General features: G+C 37.5%; 1 protein-coding gene across 1 annotated transcript; it reads right to left on the bottom strand.

The window, feature by feature from the left end:
* Positions 1–394: 394 nt before the first annotated feature.
* Positions 395–20,174, bottom strand: LOC131356068 (desmoglein-2-like protein). The gene is made up of 15 exons (XM_058394840.1): positions 19,995–20,174; positions 18,712–18,837; positions 14,882–15,028; positions 12,268–12,409; positions 11,456–11,622; positions 10,328–10,477; positions 10,040–10,225; positions 7,954–8,219; positions 7,170–7,312; positions 6,619–6,840; positions 6,265–6,495; positions 5,268–5,395; positions 4,667–4,726; positions 4,315–4,557; positions 395–3,705 (listed from the first exon to the last, which is right to left on the bottom strand). The coding sequence occupies exons 1-15, from the start codon at positions 20,043–20,045 to the stop codon at positions 2,737–2,739; spliced, it is 3,231 nt and encodes a 1,076-aa protein (XP_058250823.1). The 5' UTR covers positions 20,046–20,174; the 3' UTR covers positions 395–2,736.
* Positions 20,175–25,120: the final 4,946 nt, after the last annotated feature.

The raw sequence follows: 25,120 nt of genomic DNA, 5'->3' as shown, positions 1-25,120 counted from the left end.
TTATCATCCCTTGGTTTATTGTCTTCATGGAATTTCATGTTCTCCCTTTTGTCCATCGGGGGTTTCCTGCATATTCTATGGCTTCCTGCCTCATCTGAATGAACATGCATGTAGGAGGATTGGCTATGCTGAATTGTCCCCAGGTGTTGAATGTGTGAATGTATGGTGCCCATGACTGAGTGACGTACCCAGGATATGCTCTGGAATGATCATAACCTGACCAGGATAAAGATTTAGAACCCAGATCTTAAAATCACATTTCATGCAGGTCTGGAATTAATTAATGGCTTTCTCCTGCATTTGTTGGTACTGCAAGTACTAAACACTGCAAATTAGAATGTTTGTCTATTTATTTGTTTCAAGGTTTAAAAAAAAACATAAATTAACGACACCAATAATAAAAAAAATCCCATTTTTATTTAGTGTTCATATTAGTAACAAATCATTCTTGAAATTATAATCACTGTAACTTCATGGTTTTCTGAGAATAAAAATAAGTAAAAGTTATAATTGCACATATTACTCAATCACCCTTTCCTTAAACAAAAAATCCCTCTCCATCCCAAATTATTGTAATTACTTTTTAAAATAAGACTCACATGTTAATGTTGGCAGCAAAGATTTGAGACGTTGATAAAAAAAAAAAAAATCCACAAGCATGCTCTTAAATCAGCACGACCCTTCACCACAGTCAACAGTAGCAACATGCTAAAATAAAAGGGTGTGTTGCAAACTTGGCAAAAACTGGCAAACGTTTGCACTCATTGCATTGTATTAGAAGGCAAGATTGGCAGGAATTCCTACACAAACAAGAAGGTAGGTTCAAACTTTCTACAGGAGTGGGCAGGATTTGTCAAACCTTCTACAGGAGTGGTCACAGAACTCCTTTACAAATGGCTGAGCAAAATTGGTCAGAACTCCTAAAGGATTTTGCAGGCTTGGGTAGAACTCCTTCAGATATGGGCATGTTTGGTTAAACTTTCTAAAGGATCTGACAGGATTGTTCACAAATTCTTAATTAATAGGCAGGGTTGGTCATAAGTCCTTCAGGAGTTGGTAAGGTTGGTCAAATTCCCTACAGGATTGGTCAGAAATCCTTCAGAAAACAGGAAGGGATTGATCAAATTTTCTATGGGAGTGCATGGGATTGGTTATATAAGTCATTAAGGAATGGGTAGGATTGGGAAGAACTTCAGAAGTGGGCATTTTTGGTCAAAAGTATTTGACAGGAGTGTTCATAAAACCACCAGGAAAAGGCACGATTGGTCATAGTTCCTTCAAGAGCTGGCAAGATTGGTCAAATATTTTGCAGGTTTGGTCATTATTCTTCCATGGGCTAGAGGGATTAGTCAAAACCCTAACCCTAACCTCCATCATGTGTGGGTAGGAGTCAGATTTCTAAATAAAAACAGACCTGCCACATGTCTAATCTAAAATACTACACAGATTTTAGCTACAGCAGTCAGACAGAACATATCACAGAATATATACACAATACAATAAAAACAAAACAAAACAATACAAACAAATAAAAAAGAATTTCCAGGTTATCTGGTACAATAAAGTCAGAAATGTAGGTGAAAACTTTTGAAACTGTACTTGTAAATCTATACTGTAATAGGCATTTCCAGATAATATTTAATTCAATTGTGGTCAAAACTGACACACATATTGTTATTGCTTCTTTAAAAAGTAGGCACAAATTTGTCAGCATCCCATATATTCTTCAGGTTTCAGATGCAGGTGATCTGACAACTGATAAATGATGAGATGAAGATAATAAACCGGGTTGTGCCCTGGGACAATGCAATAATGATATTAACACTATACTGTAATAGTTAACATTTGCAAAAAAAAAAAACAAAAAAAAAGGTCAAGAAGTAGAAGTTCTTGTCTTGTGTTGAAAAACTGGTTCTGAATCCAAAAGAAGAAACTGAGGATGGCTTCCAGTTTGTTCCAACAAAGTAATAGAGATTTTCATCAGTCTTACAGCACAAATTCTACCAGTGTCCGTACCAACAGCATACAGTCCTTGTGCAATTTAGAGTGTCAGTCACCAATTCACACTAAATAGGAATCAGTTTAATTCCAGTGCTTTATTCCAACAGGTGGCACTACATTGCTCAAGGAATGCATACAAAATGAAAATAGGGAATTGTGTAATGTGTGTGTCTGTGTGTGTGTTTGTGTGATGCACTTGTTTTTATATCAGTGGAAAGCTGTCATAATAAAGATATAGTAATATTAGGGAAATGCTGTGCAGTCTGTTTCTATTAGTGGATTAGAAATGAAAAACAGACACCTAAACAGAGAAACTGAAGCAAATATCTGCTACCTGAAAAAAGAAATAAACTGATGATACATGTAATGTGTAGAAACCCATCACTGTACACCTATCACATCCCATCTCAAGTCACACCAGTATAGTAAAATCTTCTAAAAAGCTTATCCTGCTAATTGTTCGTGATGGACATTCTAGCTGACTACTCAAACACACTAAATGCCATTCAAATATGGCATATATCACTTATATTTTACTAATTGAGTAGAAGGCTACATAACAAGTGCTCGATTAGTCGTTTACTCATGGCAATCACTCTGAATATCATTAATGGATGTTTAAAAAGTCTTCATCTTTCTCTTTTTAGTTTCTCTTCTGCGAATTCAGTTCATTGGCATATTCTCCACAGCTGTAGAATGTGGCATGTAGAATGTACGAGTGTGTTTGTAGTTGCTTTAGGAGGTGGAGCTCGATTGGAAACTTTTCTTGACAACTGAAACCCGTTCCTCTAGCACTTCTTTGTGAGTACCACCATTTGACACATCTTTCTGAGACATAGAAAGGGCACTTGGGAAACCTGAAGCATTTCCTAAAGCCAAGCTCCCTCCACTTTGCCCTTTGGCCTGCATACTCTGACTCTTGCTGATGCTGGAGTGTGAGGAGCTCTGCACAACATGCACAGGCTCTGTGCTCTCTACTCGTCGGCTCTCCACTACACGAAAGGTACCAGAAGCAGTGCCCTGAGGCTCAGAGTGGCCTGAGAACCCATGCACCACTGTGCCTCCAATTCCTGGATCCACCATTACTCTGGTGTTTGCTTGCTGCAACCCCAGACGTGGAAGGGTGTTCTGGGAAGCGACTGCTATGTTTGTAGCCCCTTTCTCCACCAGTACCATATTCCTTTCCTGAACACCCAGGATTGGACCAGAAGCTAGAAAAAGGGCAGGCTGGCACTGTTGCTCCACTACATACATGGGTGTAGATGAAAGGTAGACAGTTGGCTGCTGGACAAGCAGAGTTTGGCCTACAGTTGCTGCTGATGTAACACTTCCACTGCTTATATTCTCTGCATAATTTGTAGTTGTTACTTGGGTGGTGGAGGAGGAGCTGGATGCAGAGACAGAGGTTGCTTCATTGTGAACAACATCAACAACATCTTCCACTTTGACGCCCTCTTGTGAACTGGAGGAGATGGTTTTGGCAGGCGTAGGAGTGGAGCTGACCTCAAGTTTGATGGCTGAGCCACAGCATATCTCAGCGAGCCTTCTGAAGGGCGGCCCAAGGTCATCAAGGAAATCCAGATTGTTTTCTTCGTGTAAATAGCTGCTATCATCAAAGGAGCTTGTGACTGAAATGCAGTCTTCATAGCTAGACACCAGCAAGTGGTTCATACTAGCTTCCTGGTTCATAATTTCCCATGTTTTCTGTAACAACACACAGGACATCAGAAATCAACACTGGCAAAACAGAGAGAATGTTTCTGAATGTGGAAATTGCCAGAAAATGTTCTAGCTGTAAATTGGACACATGCTTAACACTTAAAACTACATGCTTAAAACTACTACCTAACTATTACCTAACTAAACTATTCTACCTAAATTACTCCACATAAAACTAAAATTAAATACTATTAATGCAAAATCTTGCAGGGCCAAACCTACATTTTAAAGTGAGTAGAGGCAGTAAACATTAGCTAACATTGCCTCATCACATCCCTTGTGAAGTTTTCACATTTGTTTGGATGTCCTCCTGGTTACTGTCTAGAGGAGGAACGACATCTTGAAAATGTATGTTTAACGGAAAATTTTTTACTTTGCAAAAAATACTGTTTTGTTTTGCTACATATAATCATTTTTTCACATACACACAGACACACAGACACACACACACACACACAATGCTTAAATGGTGTCTTAAGTGACTCGATACTTGTGGTTGCCCCTACTTTGAGATCACTTCTGCCCCTGTGAGATCAAGAAATGCATGACATGGTGTCTTCTTTTGGTTCTGTTCTCTGTGAGAAATGTACTAACCGTTGCATAATACTCGCTTAAGAAGGCCTCAGATAGAGCCATGGAATTCAATGTGCTCTCTGTAAAAAAATCATAATGTCCTATGATTCCAGTTTGCTTAAGATGCCACAGGTAATTTAGGTATTCCTCTCGAGTTTTCCATCCATATTTCCTCCAGTATTCATGTGCTTCCCATCCAGATACTTGTTGCCCGAAACTTCCACCGTTTACATTCACAGGCACCTGAGGAATCAGTGCTAGTTCCTGATAAAAAGGAGATAGAACGCTGCATTTTAGCATGTCATTTTGGTAAGATTTCAACAATTCTTACATAGATTTTTCTCCAGTATTCATGTGCTTCCCATTCAGATACCTGTTGCCCGAAACTTCCACCGTTTACATTCACAGGCACCTGAGAAAGCAGTGATAGTTCCTGATAAAAAGGAGATAGAATGCTGCATTTTAGCATGTCATCTTGGTAGGATTTCAACAATTCTTACATAGATTTTTCTCCATTAAAAAAGAAAAATGTTAGTAGAATCCCACTGAAAACTCTAACATCCAGAGCGCACATTTTAAAAAGCAACACACATTAAAAATGTTTCACTTTCTAGCTGAGGTGGTGATTGTGGCAATTTATCCATATATGTAAATATGTGTGTACACAGTTCCTAAGTGTCTTAATTAGAATGTATTTTCCACCTCACACCCTGGGTTCCTAGAACAAACTCCGGATCCTCTGCAACCTTGACCAGGATAAAGCACTTGAGAAGAATGAATGGATTCTAAAATCTGTGTGTATCAAGGCACCAGCAGTAGCCTTTAAAAAAAACTTCTCCTACTTGGCCAGGATATGCATACCTTTAAATTTGTTTGCAAACCATGGCTTACTGTGCTGTTCGGTGGAGACGTGCTATTAAACAGCTGCTCCACTTGAGAGCCTGACATTTAACATGATGAATGATACACTCTACCTTATCCTCTCCTTGGCCTTCTGTGTGGTAGGTGATGAGTTGCTGTTTTTGCTCAAAGGGGAAAGCCTGGAACCTACCACCAGCAGCAGCTCCTCCACACTCACACATCAGCAAAAGCATTGGAATCACTGCAAACAAATTTAATAATGTTTACTGCTTCAGACAGCTCAAAACTGACATCAGACATGCCTAACGTCTCTTACACATAACCTTCTGATTACTAATACACTAATACATATATCCAATCAATATATAATAATTGTATCATCATTACTCTCTTCATTTATTTTAATTCAATATAACTATATATCATTTTTAAATGTTTAACTTACATAACTCATTCCATTTACAAAGATTTGTGTTTAGGTCAAATATGTACATGTGGTGCCCCATTTTTACATTAAAACAAATTTGTTCTTGGTATTTAAATTAAAAGGCATAATTAGGGGAACATTACATATAATAAGCCCCATTCGAGTTACAAACTTAAAAATCTTTAAGAACAGAACTTTTGTGTTGAGCTGGTTAGTTAATCTGGCTAATGTCAGCAATTAGCATGGGAATATTTTACTGTTGTTGAATAAACCACTGAAAAAATGACAATGCAAACTTTTGCCCCTGGGCTGTCATTGTTTTTTATCTCATTGTGTCCACCATTTTTTGTAAGTGATTAGTTTGTCTGCCTAATACTATTTCTATCTTTACATCTGACCCTCATTCTCTTGTTTCCTGTTTCCCTGGATTGCTTTTTTGACTTTAGCCTGTTTTTCAACCATGACTATGTTGAAATGGCTGGTTGCCTGTGCTTTGACCTCAGATATTGATTCACCTTCTGAATACTGGATTTGCCTAAATAAATAGTTTACGCATCCTTCCTCTCATTGCATGTTACTTGGGCTCAGTACATTATTTTTGGAAGGCTAGACTCAGGAAATAAGTCAACAGAAAAACGCAGACCAGTGAAGAATATGAAAAGACCTAAGGTGATGGAACTCACACAAGAGAAGCAGGATTCCTAACAGCAGTGCCAGAACACCACCTGCTCCCAGTACAGTGCCTTTGCCTGTCTGTCTCATGGGAATGCACACTTGCGCCTCCGTGCATTTGCACACGGATACCTGAAGCTTTTGAACCTCACAGGTCTTTCCCTGCTGGTCTTTCACTTCCATTTCAACTGAGTAGCGTCCCGGCCATAGGATCTCCTGGCTGCGCAAAATGCTTGTTGTTGCTGGAAATGAAATTTATTTAGCCATGAAATATACAAAGAGGAAACACATACAAGGTATTAAACTGATCATGAAAGTGTTACAGCATTAATGTTAAATCACATTAAAAGAGTTTTATACTTAACCATTAAGATGCTCGACACTCCATTTCTCTTTTGTTCCCTTGGTAGCCAAGATGAACTCAAAAGGTTCTGCATTGGGGAAATTATCCCCATCTGTGGCTGAGACGTACACTACACTGCTGCCATAACACAGCATTGTGACTATGTTGTTCAGAATCGGACAGTGGTCGTTGTAATCCTCTACCTGAATTGCAACAGTTCCTGTCGCAGTTTTGGCTGAAAAACCTATAGAAAGGTTTGGGACATCATAAAATTTCTGACATTCTATTAATACAGCCGATACATTTATAATGTAACTTGCAGAACTAATGCTATAAGCACTGAGGTTATAAAGCTGCTTTCGTACAGGAGAAAACATTATGCCATATTCAATTTTAGGTTCATAACTAACTTCAAGTTAACAGTAAGCATTACACTGTCATTAATTATTATCTTATTACACATTTCAAATGCTATGTCATTAATTATTATCTTATTACACATTTCAAACATAGTCACAGTCACCAGTGCATGTTCCAAATGATCTGAAAGACCTTTATTTCTGGATAACTTACCATCGGTGATTGCTAAGACTGTGATGTAGTATGTTCCATTTATCAGGTACTTGGACTCACGGTCTGGATATTTGTTGAGTCTGATCTCAGCTGTTGTATGATTAATGTTCACCCAGTTGTCGATATCTTGTCCTTTTACATACCTACAACAATAAAATAATGATATAAATGTATTGATATGAGATAAAATGACGATGTTTTCTTTTCTTCAATTTCAGCCCATAGGCCAATGTTTTACCATAGATACAAGCCCAAGTTACTCACAGTAAGAGAAATAAAACATTTGTATATCTTATTTCCTATAACAGCACAATTCCAAGTGTTTGTGTGTGTGTTTGTTTTGTTTACACGACCGTCATAACCTACAGAAAATATATAATCACTCCATTCAAAACTATATAATATTAATACATATAATTTAATAAATTTCTTAATATGTTGATTAAAAGTTTTCTAAATTCTTTTTTCCCACTTGTTAAAATATGAATGAATTCTATTCTTCTCCTTAGCCACTGTTGTGTAAGTGAACTAGTGATGCTATGCTGCAGATCCAGTGCTGATTTTAGCAGTATAAAGTGGAAAGTTTCTGGAAACGAATGAATAAATTCTAAATGTTACTGTGTAGCTACAGCTAAATCTGACATGCTGACATAGCTCAGTCATACATCAGCTGATATCTAACAAACTGAAGCTTTAAAGAGAACTGGAATTTTTTAACAGTCTTGAGAAAGTAAAAGAACTAATCCAGAGGGAAACACTTTCTATTTAAATTTCTATTTCTCACCTGACGTTAGTGGCGGTTAACAGTGTATCACTGTCCGTGGCTTTGTAGATGGCAATGACCCTCTTCAGGTCAATGGTTTTGCTGTTTTCAGAGATGTAAATGACTTTGACAGCAGGTTGGAAATGAGGAGCTTCGGGCACGTTCAATACATTGATCTTAATGGGGTATGTTTGATGCTTTCCAATCACCACTGACTTGTGATACTCTGCCTTGTTGCGGACCACCACTTTCAGATTGACCTCTTTCAATTCTTCATAGTTTAGCTCCTTTAACAGATACAAAAATAATATAGAAGTCAGAGAATAAAAGAAAAGAAGCAATAGGTGTTGGCTGAAAATCTGATTATTCATTTCTGAAATGTATAAAGAGGCTGATATTATTTAAAAAATAATAAAAAAAATTCACAAATTCAAGATTTCAACATTTTAAAAACCCACAAATAGGTAATGAGAATTATCTTTTTATGACATATGATCATCCGTCACGTGCATTTTTTCATATGCATTTTGTTCATATTTGAGGCAAAAAAGTGTAAAAGACTTCAAAAATCATGTGGAAATTGTTTGTTTTTAAAGTTGCAACACAGAATCTTGAGCAGTTTCTCTCACTAATGATATGAAATTATAGAGATGGTTAGTTTATGGGGGGGGGGGTGCTACACTGCCATCATCTTGTAAACATTCAAAATCCCCCTTCCTAAACAGTATGAACATAAAACATAAATTTTCAGTTTCACTTATCTGCTTTTTGCCAATTTAGTACTAAAATATTTGTAAAACATTAATATCAATGAAAGTAATAATAATGCAGGTTCAATTTCAGGTCAGTAAATGTTTTTCTTATTCGTTAGCATGCAAAATGAGCAAATAAAATATTGGAGCTTTTTGGCTAATTCATACCAAATCACAATGTGAACAGGATGAGAACCTCAAAAACTCAACATCCAAAAAGGCAGCATCCATGAGGCAAGGGATCTAATTTTTTTTTTTCATGAATTTATTTATTTTTAACATTTCACTGAAATGGTAATCACAAATCGTAATGTATCATTTTAGAAAAACATTTCTATTATGTGTTTAATATGTTTTATTGAACTGAATGGGATTAACCCAACTGAATGAATGAGTTCATGAATAATGTTAACATAAATTGAAAGATTTTAGTTCTATTTTAATAGAAACTATACCTTTTATGAAAAACATGTACACAGTATAGGCCTCCACTATATTCCTGAATATAAGCCATTCCAGGATGATCAGTGTGTGAATAAGTGTGAGATTCACCTTAATTTAAGTTGATTCAATCAATGTCAAAAATCTGCATAGACAATGTCACAAAACAGCTTTACAGAAGTCCATCCATCCATTAATTTTCTGTCCTGCTCCTCCTAAACAGGTTTGCTCAAAACCTGGAGCATATCCCAGTGGACTTAAGGCAATGGACAGAACGGATGGCGTGTCAAGGTACAGCAGGCCAGAATTACACACACACACACACACTCACCCACTCACATACTATGGACAATTTAGAAATGCCAGTCAGCCAAAAGCAATGTCTTTGGACTGGGGAAACCAGAGTACATGGAGGAAACCCCTAAAGCACAGGGAGAAAATTTAAACTCTGGAGGTGGGAACTGAACCCCTAATCCTGAAGCTGTGAGGCAGGTGGGGGATGTGGAAGCTCAGTGGTTAAGACATTGGGCGTTGGAAGGTTTTGAGTTTGAATCCCAGGTCTGCTAAGGTCCCCAAGAAAGCCCTTAACTCATAAAAAATGGAAATTGCTCTGGATAAGGGTGTCTGTCTAATGCAAGGTGCTAATGTTGTGTGCCCCCCCCTTTTAAAATCTGAACATAAATTCAACCTAATTTACAAATCTATGGAAATTCAAAGGCAATTGAGGTGAGGAAAATCTCCCAGAAAAGAAAGAAACTTTAGAGGAACTAGACTCTCTGCTGGGTCACACAAGATAATGAGATTACATAGTATATCATTACAATATACAGGTTTAGAAGAGTAAAGAGAAGCCATTATGATTACAGCAGCAACTTATAGATCCAGTGAACACATGCTGAGATTTGACAGCGTACCTTTGTGACCATTAGGATGCCCTCATTAGTTTTTCGGTCTGTGCTGATGTTGAAGTAACCGGCCTCATTTCCTGAGATGATGGTGTACACGGCCTCCCAGTTTTCTGTGTAGATCTTATCCAAGTCTATGGCCTTAATCCGGACCACTTCCACATGCATGATGTTCTCCTCCACACTACCCTCATACTGCACACATACACACACAGACACACACACAGACACGCACATAAATATATATATATATATATATACACACACATACACAATGAATAACAAAAAAATACTCACAGAGCTCTCTTCTAATATGGGAATGTTGTCATTAACATCGGAAACTGTTATGATCACAGTCCCCGTTCCTGTCAGTGGTCTGTTAGTAGCATCTGACTTGGCTCCTTTCATGTCTGTACCTGTGATAATCAGTCGGTATGTCTCGTGTGTCTGTGTAAAAAAAAAGAAACATTTTAAATAATCTTATCCCATAAATATTAACAATCATTAAAATAAATATTCTCTTGCACTCTGCCTTGTATTAAAGCAGATCTGATCTGTGAAATACAGCAGAAGCTCAGCAGAAGGCCTCATATAGCTAGAAGGCACAATTTCACAGTTTGAATACTAAGAAAATTGACCTCCTTTAGGGTGGTTAATCATCATTATAACAGAGCAGATTACTCCAGGTGAATGACTCATTTCTCTATTGTTCCCAAATTTACCATTGTCTGAAGTCTGTTGAAAACATTTCCAGTTGTTTCCAGTGAGTGAGTAACGCACACTGGGTATTTTTAGGTGTCAGGTGACAACATAACAAAACACACATTCCGCTAAAGCACTCGGTTTTCAAAATTCTGTTTTCATTCTTAGCAATCAGCAATGCCAAGGTGATCGCAGACTTTTGGTAATACAAATTTCTACAAATCTACAAAGCACCATGCCAATAATATATTTGGAAAGCCTTTCCTTTAACCACAAACATAAGCACCTGTTGCTCTCTATGGTAAAAATCTATGGTAAGATTTAAAAAAAAAAAAAAAAAAAACACCCTTTCAAAATTATTGGCACCCCATGCATTTAGTATTTTATGTAACCTACACAACAGCAACAAAATATATATACATGGGCATAGATTGGGTATTTTATTTACTTGGAATCAGTATATTTCAGATAAAGGTTAGATGCCCTTTATATTTATAGTATTTGATATAGCTAATGAACCACAGAGACATTTTTTCATAATCTTTACCAGGAATGCCAATACTTCTGGAGCTGACTGTGTAAGCAAACCTTTTGAAAACTAAGATCCTGACACAATCGGTCTCATCTTTTTTCAGCAAACAGGATTCTGTTTCTGCATATTTTGCTTTTATCATGACTTGCGATTCTGTATTACGTTTGCGGTTGTGTGATCGATGCTCTTACCTCTCGATCCAAGGTGTTTATTCTGACTTTGATTTCTCCAGATGATCGTATGATTGTGAACATCCTCTCTCCAGCTGGCTCCTGCTGTATAACATCATAGACAATTTCTGTATGTGGGGTGCCTTGCTCATCCGCATCAATAGCTGTGATTGAGATTATGTGGGTGCCTGAGAAAAAAAGAATTAATAATTAAACTGAAGTATATGGAATATGTTTATTGTAGAATATTTCCATTTTCCCATTTCTGTATTGTTTATATAATGAAAACAAAATATAATTGTGGAAAATAGGTATGGGCCATATGATGATGCAATACTAATACTGTGATAAATGACTCCCTGAAATCACAGATATAATCATTAATGACACTGCTGATTATCACTGCTATGTGTAAGTGAATGGTCATTCAAATATATCACAACGCTGTTCAAGTTTCCTTTTAAGCAATGTGTTTTTAACCTTTATAGCAGGAGACTCCAGTGTTAAGCACTTTGTGGCTGTTAAAACACAAGTGATAACATTAACTAACTACATGTTTGAAAAGATATAGCATGTCATTGTTGAATAAATTCATTAAAAAATATGTTTTGGCAAATTCCTTTAGTATAAAAGAAATCAAAACCCTTTTATTGAATGATTAACTATCTGCTTTATGTCAGGACCCATCACACCAACACATTGTTATTCATTCATTCATTCATTCATTCATTCAGTCAGTCAGTCATTCGTCCGTTCATTCATGGCCCACCCTGTGTTTTCTTACTTATTGTACCAAATTTACATGTTAAAAAAAAACAAAAAAATCCATGCACCTTCTTCACTGAGCTCCTCGACAGAACCAGACACCTGAACCTTAAATTCAGGGGGATTGTCATTCTGGTCTAGAACTATGATTTTCAAATCGAGGTCCCTTTCAACAAGTGTTCCATTTCTTAGAGAGGCTCTTCCTTTAAGCTAAAAGAAAACACACACACACAAACACACACACACACACACACACAGAGCATTCAAATAGTGTAAGTTGTTAACAATTGCAAGAAAAAACAACTTAATGCCATGTGAAGGCCACATTCCCCCTATCTGTTGTATATAGCATTCCTCATACATTTACAGTATTTGGCAGAGACCTTTAACCAGAGCAGCTCACATTTATCTCTTTTTTTTTTTACATTTGGGCAGTTGAGGGTGAAGCGCCCAACAAGGGCAGCTTTGTGGCCATTTGGATTTGAACTCAGAACCATTCAAGCAGTAGGCCAACACCTTAACCACTGAGCTACCACTGCCTGGAAGCATAAATAAAGTGTAAGATCCCGATGTTAACGGGTCCTAACCCGCCTTCACTCAATGTATACACTACATTGTCTCAATGTAATTTTGAACAAATTCTAATACTGTATAATGCAACACATTCAATCCTCAGTCTGACAGGTGAGGTGAGAATACCTGCGGTATTATTTAGATCACAAAAATTCGGGTTTGGGAACAAAATATGTGTGCGCTATTTATTCCATAGTGACAGAGGTTTGATTCAATTCATTAAATTGATTCTTATGAATTATATGATTAAATGAACATCTTATGCAACTACAATTGCATTACATCCAATTCTAGCTCACTGATATATGTAAACTCTCCCAGTAGCCATGTATAGCATGCTTGCATTAAAAATTTTGTGCTAAAGGGTTTTATGGGGATTGTAAGTCAACGGTATAGCTTAAAAAACACCCATTGTGCAGTACAGTACATCTTTATCGAGCATCATTTCCGTCTCACAATTACAGGTCCAGTTTCCTTTCAACTCCCTAAAAACATGTAGGTAAGTTGACTGACTATTGTAAATTGTCCCTATGTGTGATTGTCTAATTTTTATACCCGCCATGTAGTTGCATCATTTACACACACACAACTACTGCTCCAAAAGTGTCATTTCTGGTTGTAGGAAACACAATTTCTAATTTCAAAGTCAATTTCAAAGTAAAAAAGTGGGTCTATGGAAAGCCTTCTGCTACACATCTTTCCATACATTTAATTATTTTCAGTAGCACTTATTCTACACAAGGACAGGGAGCCTGGAGTCTATCCTTGGTGACTTGGGGCACAAGAAAGGGGGACAACCTGGATAGGGTTCCAGGAAACTCCCAACCCCCGAGGTACAAGGCAAACCTTCTAACCACTAAGAAACTGTGCCCCTCCACAGTTAGACATGCTCTTCTTAAACAGTTTAAGAAGGCTTAAAATAGCTTTAAATATTTTTTCTAGCGGTGCCTGAGTAGAATGACGTGAATGACATCCACATCTATGTGATGCCGCTTCCAAGGAATCTATCATGTATATCATGATGATGAGCTCAGGGCAGTTCTGAAACATTTGGTCAGCAACCACACTGCAAACACTAACAGCTGAATGCTGAGCAATTACAAATTCAATGACGAACACTCATAATGTAATCATCATAGTCTATGTTAAGTACACACACCTCAATTTTATGTTAATGCCCTTAATGAGGAAGGTGTTTCATTTAAACACCATTTGACCCACACTTCTCCCCCTCAGGATTGCACAATTATATTATTTTTTATTTTAGTTACAGTGATGGAAATAACAACCCACTATTATTAAAAATTAATAGTCAGTTTGACTGCTCACTTGAAATAATTGAAAAACAAATGGCACTAAAAAATAACATCTTCAGTCCAATGACAATTTGATTAAATATGTGTACTATAAGTGGAAGGTTCAAGAATCAAATGTTAAGATGCATATATAACAAATAATGAGACATTTCATTTGAATTTTCAAATATTTGACCAGCTGCATTATAGCTACATTAAGGCCCATAGATTATTTATTTTACATTAAATCTGATCCCTGGCTGTTCATAGTTTTGGACACCTACAATAAATGACAACTTATTTGTAATGCAACCAACTTGTCTGTTATTGAGCTGAGCGAAATAATAATAATAATAATAATAATAATAAACACTTTAAAACAGTTTTGCTTTGTGATTGTTGTCAAAGGTGAAGGAAATGCTCAAATGATACATTTGCATTTAAGTTAATCTGCTTAGTAGTATCCATACCAAACCATTTTAAATTACTTAACATAAAATTACATTTCAAAGAATTTGAACAAATCTGACATGACCAAAGCATCAAGGTATTTTGTACAGTGAGAGGAAGACTGAGAACCTTGTGGGAACATGAACATGGCGAAAACATGTGAAACTCACACACAAACAGTAACCTAAACTTGGGATCAAACCTGGGACCCTGGCGATGTGAAGAATGGCCACGTTACCCATTCTACAACCATGTTGCTGTATTATTAAACAAATCTTCACTAAACATTTGGACTACTTTTAGTAATTCAATCAACATCATTACCATCAACATTATTAAAGAACATTAAAGAGGATACACTCACATCATAAAAAGCGACTGTCTCTCTGTCCAAGATGCCATGGATCTTGACCAAACCATCCTTTTTGCCTACGGAGAATAATCCTTCATCTGCTGCAGGTCCTAATAGAGAATATATAATATTCTCCCTTGTCTCTTCATCTGATCGAATCTGAAATCAAACACAAAGAATTTTATATATATGGGTGTGATGTCCTTCAAGTTATTCTTGTAAGCTGGATTTACAGCTCAGTGCTGCTGAATTATTAATTCTGATTGGTCAGAAGTATGGATGCATTTTCTGTAGCAACAAAACAAAAAAAAATCATGATACAAAATAGCAACAGCACAATTATAAAACTATTAATTAACATGTTTTAGAAAATTCTTGTTGTTTTACATAGCAAAATGTTCATAAGGTAATGTTTCCTTTTGAACATTGTGGTTTCTCTGAAATATGATTAGCTTCAGATTTTTGTCTAATTAACTTCACATAACGATAAAAACGAGCCAATGATGGAGCGACTGATTATAGCTTTAATAACAGAGGTGATAAATGTCTACTGATCAGAAGGTTGTAAGTTCAAATACCAGGACCATCGAGCTGGAACAGCTAAGCCTGCAATTCAATTCAGTTCACAGATATATAGAACAAAAAGTTCAAGATCAATATTAGACTTATATTTAAATTTATTTGTATTTATCCTGATGAGCAAGGCCCTTAACCCTCAACTGTTGTATAAATTAAATAAATGTAAGTTGTTCTGGATAAGGGCATCTGCCAAAATACTATAAATATAAATGTAAATTATAACATGGAACTAACTCTTTTTGTGGGTGTTCCACAACAATAAACGCTGTCCTTCAACTGCTTCTTGTGTAGGGCTGCCACAGAGGGCCATCCAATCCGTATATTTGAGTTTTGGAACAGGTTTTTACACCCAGTGTTGTTCCTGATGCAAGCCTCCTGTTTTACCCATGGTTGGAACCAACACTGAGACTTGGTTTCCTGCCTGGAAATCAAAACTGGGCTGAAAAAACTAATTTGATGCACTTGTTCCTTAAGAATCAATCACAGTACTTACAATTGAAATGTTCTGACTATTTAATACATTTAGCCACAAGTGCCGACTTCTGTTTGCTCACAAAGTCCATGACTTCCTATGCCAATGCAACATTTTCCTCTCCCACCAACCTGCCGCTTACCGGAAAGAGAGCACCAAATGTCCCGGCTCACAGGAAAAGTGCTGGATTGGGCCGCTGCTGTATAGGACAGTGACCCTCAAGTCAGAGTTCTTTGAGTACCCTGCGGGGGACAGAGACATCTCTGTGCCAAGGTTTCAGACCCTAACTGCTCAAAGCTGGTGGAATGACACCTCCCTCCATCACGTTTTTTGGGCCTCTGCCTCTGGAGTGTCCTCCCTCCAAACAATATGTACCTGCTGTTCTAGGCCCTTGGGTAATCCAAATGAGTCCACACTGCTCATAGCCCAGGTTTCCAGGCAACCACGTCCCGTTCGACAGACATTTATGTGGTGTGCATGAAAACATCAGCATGAAGTATCGTTTCCTTGTGTTTATACCAAGCATTTCTATTGTTGTAAGTTTGCCTGCTATTGTTTGAGCTTCTTTAGTTTACCTCGACTGATTTCTCGGATTTGTTGATTTCCACCTGTTTCACAGATTTTGTGCTTACATTTTGGATTTGTTTGTTGTGATTTGTATAATAAACTCTGCACATAGATTCCAAATATTCTGCCTCGGGGGCTTTATTACAGTTTACAGGAATTAAATTTTTTTATTGATGTTTTGTTCTTATTTCATATTACAGTAGAATTACATTTTTGGGTAGATTTTAATGACTGCAAACATGACAAAAATAGCACTTAAATAATAAACGTATTAAAAGGAAATACATACACCTAAATTATTAGTGCAATAATAATAAATAAAAAATAATTAGTAAAACAAATCGGGTCATTATGGATGTCATACTGAACACTACCACACTAAACATATGTGTGTGTGTTTATATAATTCCTATGTATTAAAATATGTTGCTGTGTCCATTTAAGAAACCTTTTTAAAAAACTTACTGAATATTTAACAGGCAAGTGGAATTTATAAAGAAACGTAACTCATTTACCAAAAACAGAAAATGCTGTGTATTGGTTTGGATTTATTTTCAGTTTGGTTATTTAAGGTTAATAGTACCCGTGTGTTCAAGCAACTTTTTCTGTTCAGCTGCCAACCAAGGCAGATTATTATTTTAAGTGCTTCAAATGCATAATTAGCAAAACAAGTTTAGGGGCAACTCTGATATTACTTACTGCAAGCCTACACTTGAATCTGTACCTTTGTTGTGAAGCTGGTGTGCTAACATCAATGTTTTTGATATGCAGTTACAAGGACTTATCTGTGCTCAGATCTGAGAGCACAGATTAAGCAACCTTGGATGGAGATTTATGAGAGTAGGGATGTTTCCGGAAAGCTTTAGTGACAAAACAATTACTTCACTGTGGACATAGAGATGCCTTGTACCTGTGCACCCTTGTCTTAAATGTTTTTGCTCACTGATTATCCTGTAATATGGGGGTATTAAATTCAACCTTAACGACTCCAAGCTTCTCATAGTTCAGTCATGGGCTGATATCAGCCACCTGGGATCTGACAAGAAACGGCTGTCTTTTCTTGCAGGCTTACTCATTTCATCACAAAGATATGTACTTGAGGGGAAATTATGCAGATTTTTTCAAAATGTAAGCCCGGCTTGCTTGTTGAGACCATGTCATCCAGTGGTTTGTAAAGAAAATAGTCAATTTTAGAGAAATTTCCTGCACCAAGGGCCTTATTTATTCACATGCAAGAAAGAAGCCCCTAAATACTAAGAGATACTATTTTGCTGAATACAATAAAATGATGACTCACAAACACACACTAAAACCTTAATCCTTTTACAGGGAAGAATTTTTTTAACTCATGACCAGTTATATTAATTGAAGCTGATTAATTAACTTAAGTCTGCGATTTTCTAAGAATCAGCTAGTATCATGTTATGTATCTATATTTTTGACTGTTTTTTAAAAAACAAAAACAAAACAACAACAACAACAAATTATACAATTTTGTCATATTACTTCATTTTTGTCATATTTGGTAACAACCATTTTACTGCGAATCAACCTATCAGTGTCAAAGTTGTAAATAATGGTTTTGCGATTAACCTGAATTCTACGCTCCTTGATGTCCACGTACTCTGCTAAATACAAATACAATGCTGTAAATAAACGAGTTTCTGTTTGTTTTAACTGTATTGACTGGTTCTAGTTAGACCCATGTTCAGCATGAATAATAACAAAACAAGGAAGTAACTAGATGATTCCAGTGTACAGAAATACATTGTAGGCCAAAACCTTGTTGTGAAACTACAGCGCATCTCCCTTTTTGGATTCATGCAACAACTTTCTCTGAGATCTCTAAGTTGTTAGGGGTTTTTAATGTTTGGTAACGAAATAGAAATTCTGAAAACATGCATATAATTCTGGTTTACTTCAAATGAAATCACTTCCAGCTTATTTTATTATGTCTGAAACTTACTTTGGATATCTAAAGTCTACATTTGCAGTCTGTGAGCACAAAAGGAGGAACTGCCGGATATTCAGCCGGATGCAAACCATAACCCTTTGTTAGAGTTATACATCAGGGTCAAAAATACTCAAGGTATTTATAAAAGCATTTTTATGTTACGAAGATACTTTGTACTTTTATTATGATTTCAAAAAAAAATAAAAAATTTAAGAAGTAAGAGTGTAATGATGTTATAACTGTCCATAAAGATTGTAAAATAATACTCACTTTGGCAATACTTTTGTCATTGGTATAATCCACATTCTCAAACAGCCTCTTTGGAGGGATGATCCATTCTCTTTTCTGTCGCTTAAGCGTTCGCAGCTCTCCCTTATCAGCTTCAACCCCGAGTACCTGCTCATACACAAACACAATCACACTTTTACATTTATATCCATTAACAGAAATCATACTAACGCAATTAAAGAAACAGTCACAATGTCACAGTCACTCAGCCAGTTCTGGGTTTTCTTTTAAATTAAATTAATGACATCTACAATGACATGGCAAACTGCCAATTAAAAGATATTATTCACTTATTACGGTTATTAGTCTAATTGACCATTCGCTCTAACTGAATGAGTTCTAGTACAAACTTGGTGAACTTGAATCTAAATGAAAATGTTGTTAAGGAGATTTTCAGCCTTCTTTTTAACATTGTAAATGGTAAGAATAACGTGCGGTCAGCTGTGAATATTTAAAAACGTTTTTTATTAATAAGTTTTATTATGTTTATTATTAGAGCATGTTATGAAATCTGATCATATTGTCGAAATAAAACCAATATTGTTTAGACAGAATATAAATTGCATGGCAACAAATACAGGCAGAAAACACATTTTTTTAAAAAATATTTTCATTGGGCATACTGATAACAGGTACGCCTGTACATTTAATTCATGGCCAGGGCCAGGATGTTGTCTTACTTAAGACAATGAACAATTGAAGTACGTAAATGAGTGCATTTTCTCACAAGTGACCACGCACATCCCTGTAAAGGCTACTACACAGACAAGCAAATGCAAACAAACACAAGCAAGCAAACGTACACCACACCAAAAAGTAAAAGCGAAGTAAAATAAACAATCAAAATAAACAATCAAGTATCCAAAAATGTTAAAGTAAAATGTAATACAATTAAAACATCAGCTGCAACAAGGGGAGAATAAATTTTATCTTGTGATGGTTATTGGGGAATTCCACCCAATGAAATGTCTCCAAGAAAACTCCCTAATAGTTTTACATGACCGCAACGTGAAAACTCTGATAACGGACATATCAGAGAGAGGGAGAGAGAGAAAGAGAAAGAGAAAAAGAGAGAGAGAGATTTATGATCTGTTGAAATGAAAATAGTAAAAACAACAACAACAAAAAAAGATAATCATACGATATATTAATACAGCGCCAAATAAACCCCGACAGTGTTAACCAACAAAAATGAGAAGGTAACGTTTCCCTGTTTTCCGACATTAAAATCCGCTATGGTCCCAACAGTCAAGTAAAATACTTACAGTGATAAAAAACGTGGTTATTAAAACGCAGAAGGTCAGAAACGTCGCCATTTAAGTCCACAAAAGCTCCACGATTTTTGAGCGTTAGTGTGAGTGTGTTAATATGAGTGTGTTAATATGAGTGGGTTAATATGAGTGTTAGAGCTGCAGCTGGAGCTCGCTACTTTGCGCCCTGTACAAGAGGCGGCGCCTGAGTGCGTGTTCATGACGTCATTGGACACCACAAGGAGGGAGGCACTCTGACATAGATAGATTCTTATCTCTCCTAAAATGCCACCTCTTGGACCACCTCAATGTATCTCACTCCTTTGGCATTAAAGACGTCATTTTTTATTATGAGAATTCGGAAAATAAACCTCTTGAATTTTTGTAGTTAATTATTTTGTCTCAAATGCAAACTTCTTTATACATAAACAAAGAATTCGAAAGGAACAATTGAATTTCCACCTTTTCATAATGGAAATGCCCTGACTTTTTAATTCTCTTAAACTACTTCGATTTAATAAGAAGAATAATAGACTTCTACATTTCTATGACACTGTTTTTAATTGAAGTAAATATAGCTCTTGCTACATCTTTCCCACTGTTTATATATCATAACTATCCTCTCGTGTCTTTTACTTTTACTTGGACTGCCATATTATTTATAATTCTTTGTCCTTTGTGTCTGATTTGTTGTAATTAATGTTTTTTTGTTGTTATTGTTGTTGTTTAACTGTATTTAATGTGCTTTGTATTCTATGTTGTATTGTTTCAAGTTATTTCAATAAAAAAACAAAAAAACAAAACTCTGACATAGACAGACAGATAGATAGATAGATAGATAGATAGATAGATAGATAGATAGATAGATAGATAGATAGATAGATAGATAGATAGATAGATAGATAGATAGGTAGATAGATCTATCCTGTTCAGAGTCGTGGTGGATCTGTAGTCTGTCCCCTGCAAACTGGGTGTGGAATACACACTGTATGTGACATCCACTACACACACACACACACACACACACACTATATGTGACATCCACTACACACACACACACAGATTTTTTTCTATGTAACATGACAAGGCGATTTATTTATTTATATCTTTGGTCTTAAAAAGAGAGGCTGGTGAGGGAGTGGCTGTTTATAAAATCTAGAGTGTCTAAACCTGCACTAAATTGCTTTGATTGATTTACAACTTTTTTTTTCATTTGCACTTTTTAACTTTAGATAAAATTTTGTTTCATTTTGCAACAATTAATGTGAAAAAAATCTCCAGAGTACCTGATGTTCCCCATGGAGTACCACAAAGTTCTCATCTTGGACCACTGTTATTCCCATGTTTTTAACACCATGCTAATCTTTATTCTATTATTACAAGACAATTATGAGACAATAAGAAAAGATATAAATTCTCCTTGCTGGCTGTGAATCAAAAATAGACAGTAGAGCTTGATTGAACTGCCAACACGTGTATGAAAAGAAGCATAGAGAACAGGCTATAGCTTGTTCAGAACAGCAAATGCATCATTCACACTTGATTTTGGAACATGGATTTGTAAACATTGTAAACACAGCATTGTTCTTGTCATTTTAAAAAGTTGGTCAGGGTTCTGTAGATCTAGCGTATATTGTGTGACTCTTTCTAACACCTGGTTGCTATGAAAGGGATGTTTTACAGCTTAGTTGTAATCTTTGTGTGCCTAATTAAAATTAATTCTTCTTAAGGTTACTAATTTTTTTTAGTACCTTACCTTCTTAAGGTACTAATTTTTCTTAAGGTTCTTAGTCCTTTGCCTTAATATACAGCAGGCAGCATCCTCATCTATCCAATTCCAGATATATTTGAATTTAATAACTTCAGGCTGATGTTTTTAAAATACTTAGGAACCCTTTGTCTCTTTTATGAAATTTGACAGTAATTTCTTTTAATTTAGTTTTACACTTTCTAGTTTCTTCCTCATGCCCTCAAAGATAGTTGTTCTTTCTCTCTGGCCCCTTTGCACTTTGCATAAAACATTCTATTAATAGCTCACAGCTGGTACATGTTGCTTCAAGACTGGACAGCATTTGTGGTCATTCCAGCATTAAATGTAACCACAGGTGGAAAGATTTTTGTGGTTTATAGAGAACTATTCACATCCACAACCTCTCTCTCTGACTGCCTGAGTTCATCCTAGCTCACACAGTCGCATACAGATCCACATTCCATCAATTTCCCTTAGTTCCTACAACTGGCCTATCTACTCTTCTCTCTGTTACTGTAGAAATGCACAATAATTTGATAATGATTGAATTTAGTTCTCAGCATGTGGTGTTAAGTATGTGCTAACACTGAACTCTGACTCCTACGTGGGCTGATGACAAAGGCAGGTTTCATGGAAAGTGATATAGAGGCAACAATGCCAAACAGTTTAATCATCTGTTCCTCTCACAGCTATGTGAAAAGATGTGTGTGTGTGTAAATGAGTTAGTGAGTGAGTGAGTGAATGACTGAGTGAGTGTGTGAGTGAGTGAGTGAGTGAGTGAGTGTGTGAGTGAGTGAGTGAATGACTGAGTGAGTGTGTGAGTGAGTGAGTGAGTGAGTGAGTGAGTGAGTTGGTGAGTGAGTGATTGACTGAGTGAGTGAGTTGGTGAGTGAGTGAGTGAGTGAATGACTGAGTGAGTGAGTGAGTGAATGAGTGAGTGATTGACTGAGTGAGTGAGTGAGTTGGTGAGTGAGTGATTGACTGAGTGAGTGAGTTGGTGAGTGAGTGAGTGAGTGAATGACTGAGTGAGTGAGTGAGTGAATGACTGAGTGAGTGATTGACTGAGTGAGTGAGTGACTGAGTGAGTGAGTGAGTGAGTGAGTGTGTGAGTGAGTGAGTGAATGACTGAGTGAGTTGGTGAGTGAGTGAGTGAATGACTGACTGAGTGAGTGTGTGAGTGAATGACTGAGTGAGTGAGTGAGTGAGTGAATGACTGAGTGAGTGAGTGAGTTGGTGAGTGAGTGAGTGAATGACTGAGTGAGTGAGTGAGTGAGTGAGTGAGTGAGTGAGTGAGTGAATGACTGAGTGAGTGAGTGAGTGAATGACTGAGTGAGTGAGTGAGTGAGTTGGTGAGTGAGTGAGTGAGTGAGTGAGTGAATGACTGAGTGAGTGAGTGAGTGAGTGAGTGAGTGAGTGGGTGGGTGAGTGAGTGAGTGAATGACTGAGTGAGTGAGTGAGTGAGTTGGTGAGTGAGTGAGTGAGTGAGTGAATGACTGAGTGAGTGAGTGAGTGAGTTGGTGAGTGAGTGAGTGAGTGAGTGAGTGAATGACTGAGTGAGTGAGTGAGTGAGTGAGTGAGTGGGTGGGTGAGTGAGTGAATGACTGAGTGAGTGAGTTGGTGAGTGAGTGAGTGAATGACTGACTGAGTGAGTGAGTGAATGACTGACTGAGTGAGTGTGTGAGTGAGTGAGTGAATGACTGAGTGAGTGAGTGAGTGAGTGAGTGAGTGAGTGTGTGAGTGAGTGAGTGAATGACTGAGTGAGTGTGTGAGTGAGTGAGTGAGTGAGTGAGTGAGTGAGTGAGTTGGTGAGTGAGTGATTGACTGAGTGAGTGAGTTGGTGAGTGAGTGAGTGAGTGAATGACTGAGTGAGTGAGTGAGTGAGTTGGTGAGTGAGTGAATGACTGAGTAAGTGAGTGAGTTGGTGAGTGAGTGATTGACTGAGTGAGTGAGTTGGTGAGTGAGTGAGTGAGTGAATGACTGAGTGAGTGAGTGAGTGAATGACTGAGTGAGTGATTGACTGAGTGAGTGAGTGACTGAGTGAGTGAGTGAGTGAGTGAGTGAGTGTGTGAGTGAGTGAGTGAATGACTGAGTGAGTTGGTGAGTGAGTGAGTGAATGACTGACTGAGTGAGTGTGTGAGTGAATGACTGAGTGAGTGAGTGAGTGAGTGAATGACTGAGTGAGTGAGTGAGTTGGTGAGTGAGTGAGTGAATGACTGAGTGAGTGAGTGAGTGAGTGAGTGAGTGAGTGAGTGAATGACTGAGTGAGTGAGTGAGTGAGTGAGTGAGTGAGTGAGTGAGTGAGTGAGTGAGTGAGTGAGTGAGTGAGTGAGTGAATGACTGAGTGAGTGAGTGAGTGAGTGAGTGAGTGAGTGAGTGAGTGAGTGAGTGAGTGAGTGAGTGAATGACTGAGTGAGTGAGTGAGTGAGTTGGTGAGTGAGTGAGTGAGTGAGTGAATGACTGAGTGAGTGAGTGAGTGAGTGAGTTGGTGAGTGAGTGAGTGAGTGAGTGAGTGAATGACTGAGTGAGTGAGTGAGTGGGTGAGTGAGTGAGTGAATGACTGAGTGAGTGAGTTGGTGAGTGAGTGAGTGAATGACTGACTGAGTGAGTGAGTGAATGACTGACTGAGTGAGTGTGTGAGTGAGTGAGTGAATGACTGAGTGAGTGAGTGAGTGAGTGTGTGAGTGAGTGAGTGAGTGAGTGAATGACTGAGTGAGTGAGTTGGTGAGTGAGTGAGTGAATGACTGACTGAGTGAGTGAGTGAATGACTGACTGAGTGAGTGTGTGAGTGAGTGAGTGAATGACTGACTGAGTGAGTGAGTGAATGACTGACTGAGTGAGTGAGTGAATGACTGACTGAGTGAGTGTGTGAGTGAGTGAGTGAATGACTGACTGAGTGAGTGTGTGAGTGAGTGAGTGAATGACTGAGTGAGTGAGTGAGTGAATGACTGAGTGAGTGAGTGAGTGAGTTGGTGAGTGAGTGAGTGAGTGAGTGAATGACTGAGTGAGTGGGTGAGTGAGTGAGTGAGTTGGTGAGTGAGTGAGTGAGTGAGTGAGTTGGTGAGTGAGTGAGTGAGTGAGTGAATGACTGAGTGAGTGAGTGAGTGAGTGAGTGGGTGGGTGAGTGAGTGGGTGGGTGAGTGAGTGAGTGGGTGAGTGAGTGGGTGAGTGAGTGAGTGAGTTGGTGAGTGAGTGAGTGAGTGAGTGAGTTGGTGAGTGAGTGAGTGAGTGAGTGAATGACTGAGTGAGTGAGTGAGTGAGTGAGTGAGTGAGTGAGTGGGTGGGTGAGTGAGTGGGTGGGTGAGTGAGTGAGTGGGTGAGTGAGTGGGTGAGTGAGTGAGTAAAAAAGTCAAAGTCAAAGAAGCTTTATTGTCACTTCAACCATATATAGCAG

The sequence above is a fragment of the Hemibagrus wyckioides genome, linkage group LG07 (genome assembly GCF_019097595.1).
Source record: "Hemibagrus wyckioides isolate EC202008001 linkage group LG07, SWU_Hwy_1.0, whole genome shotgun sequence".
NCBI lineage: Eukaryota > Metazoa > Chordata > Actinopteri > Siluriformes > Bagridae > Hemibagrus > Hemibagrus wyckioides.
The sequence above is the reverse complement of the archived record's forward strand: the minus strand, read 5'-3'. Positions and strand labels throughout refer to the sequence as shown.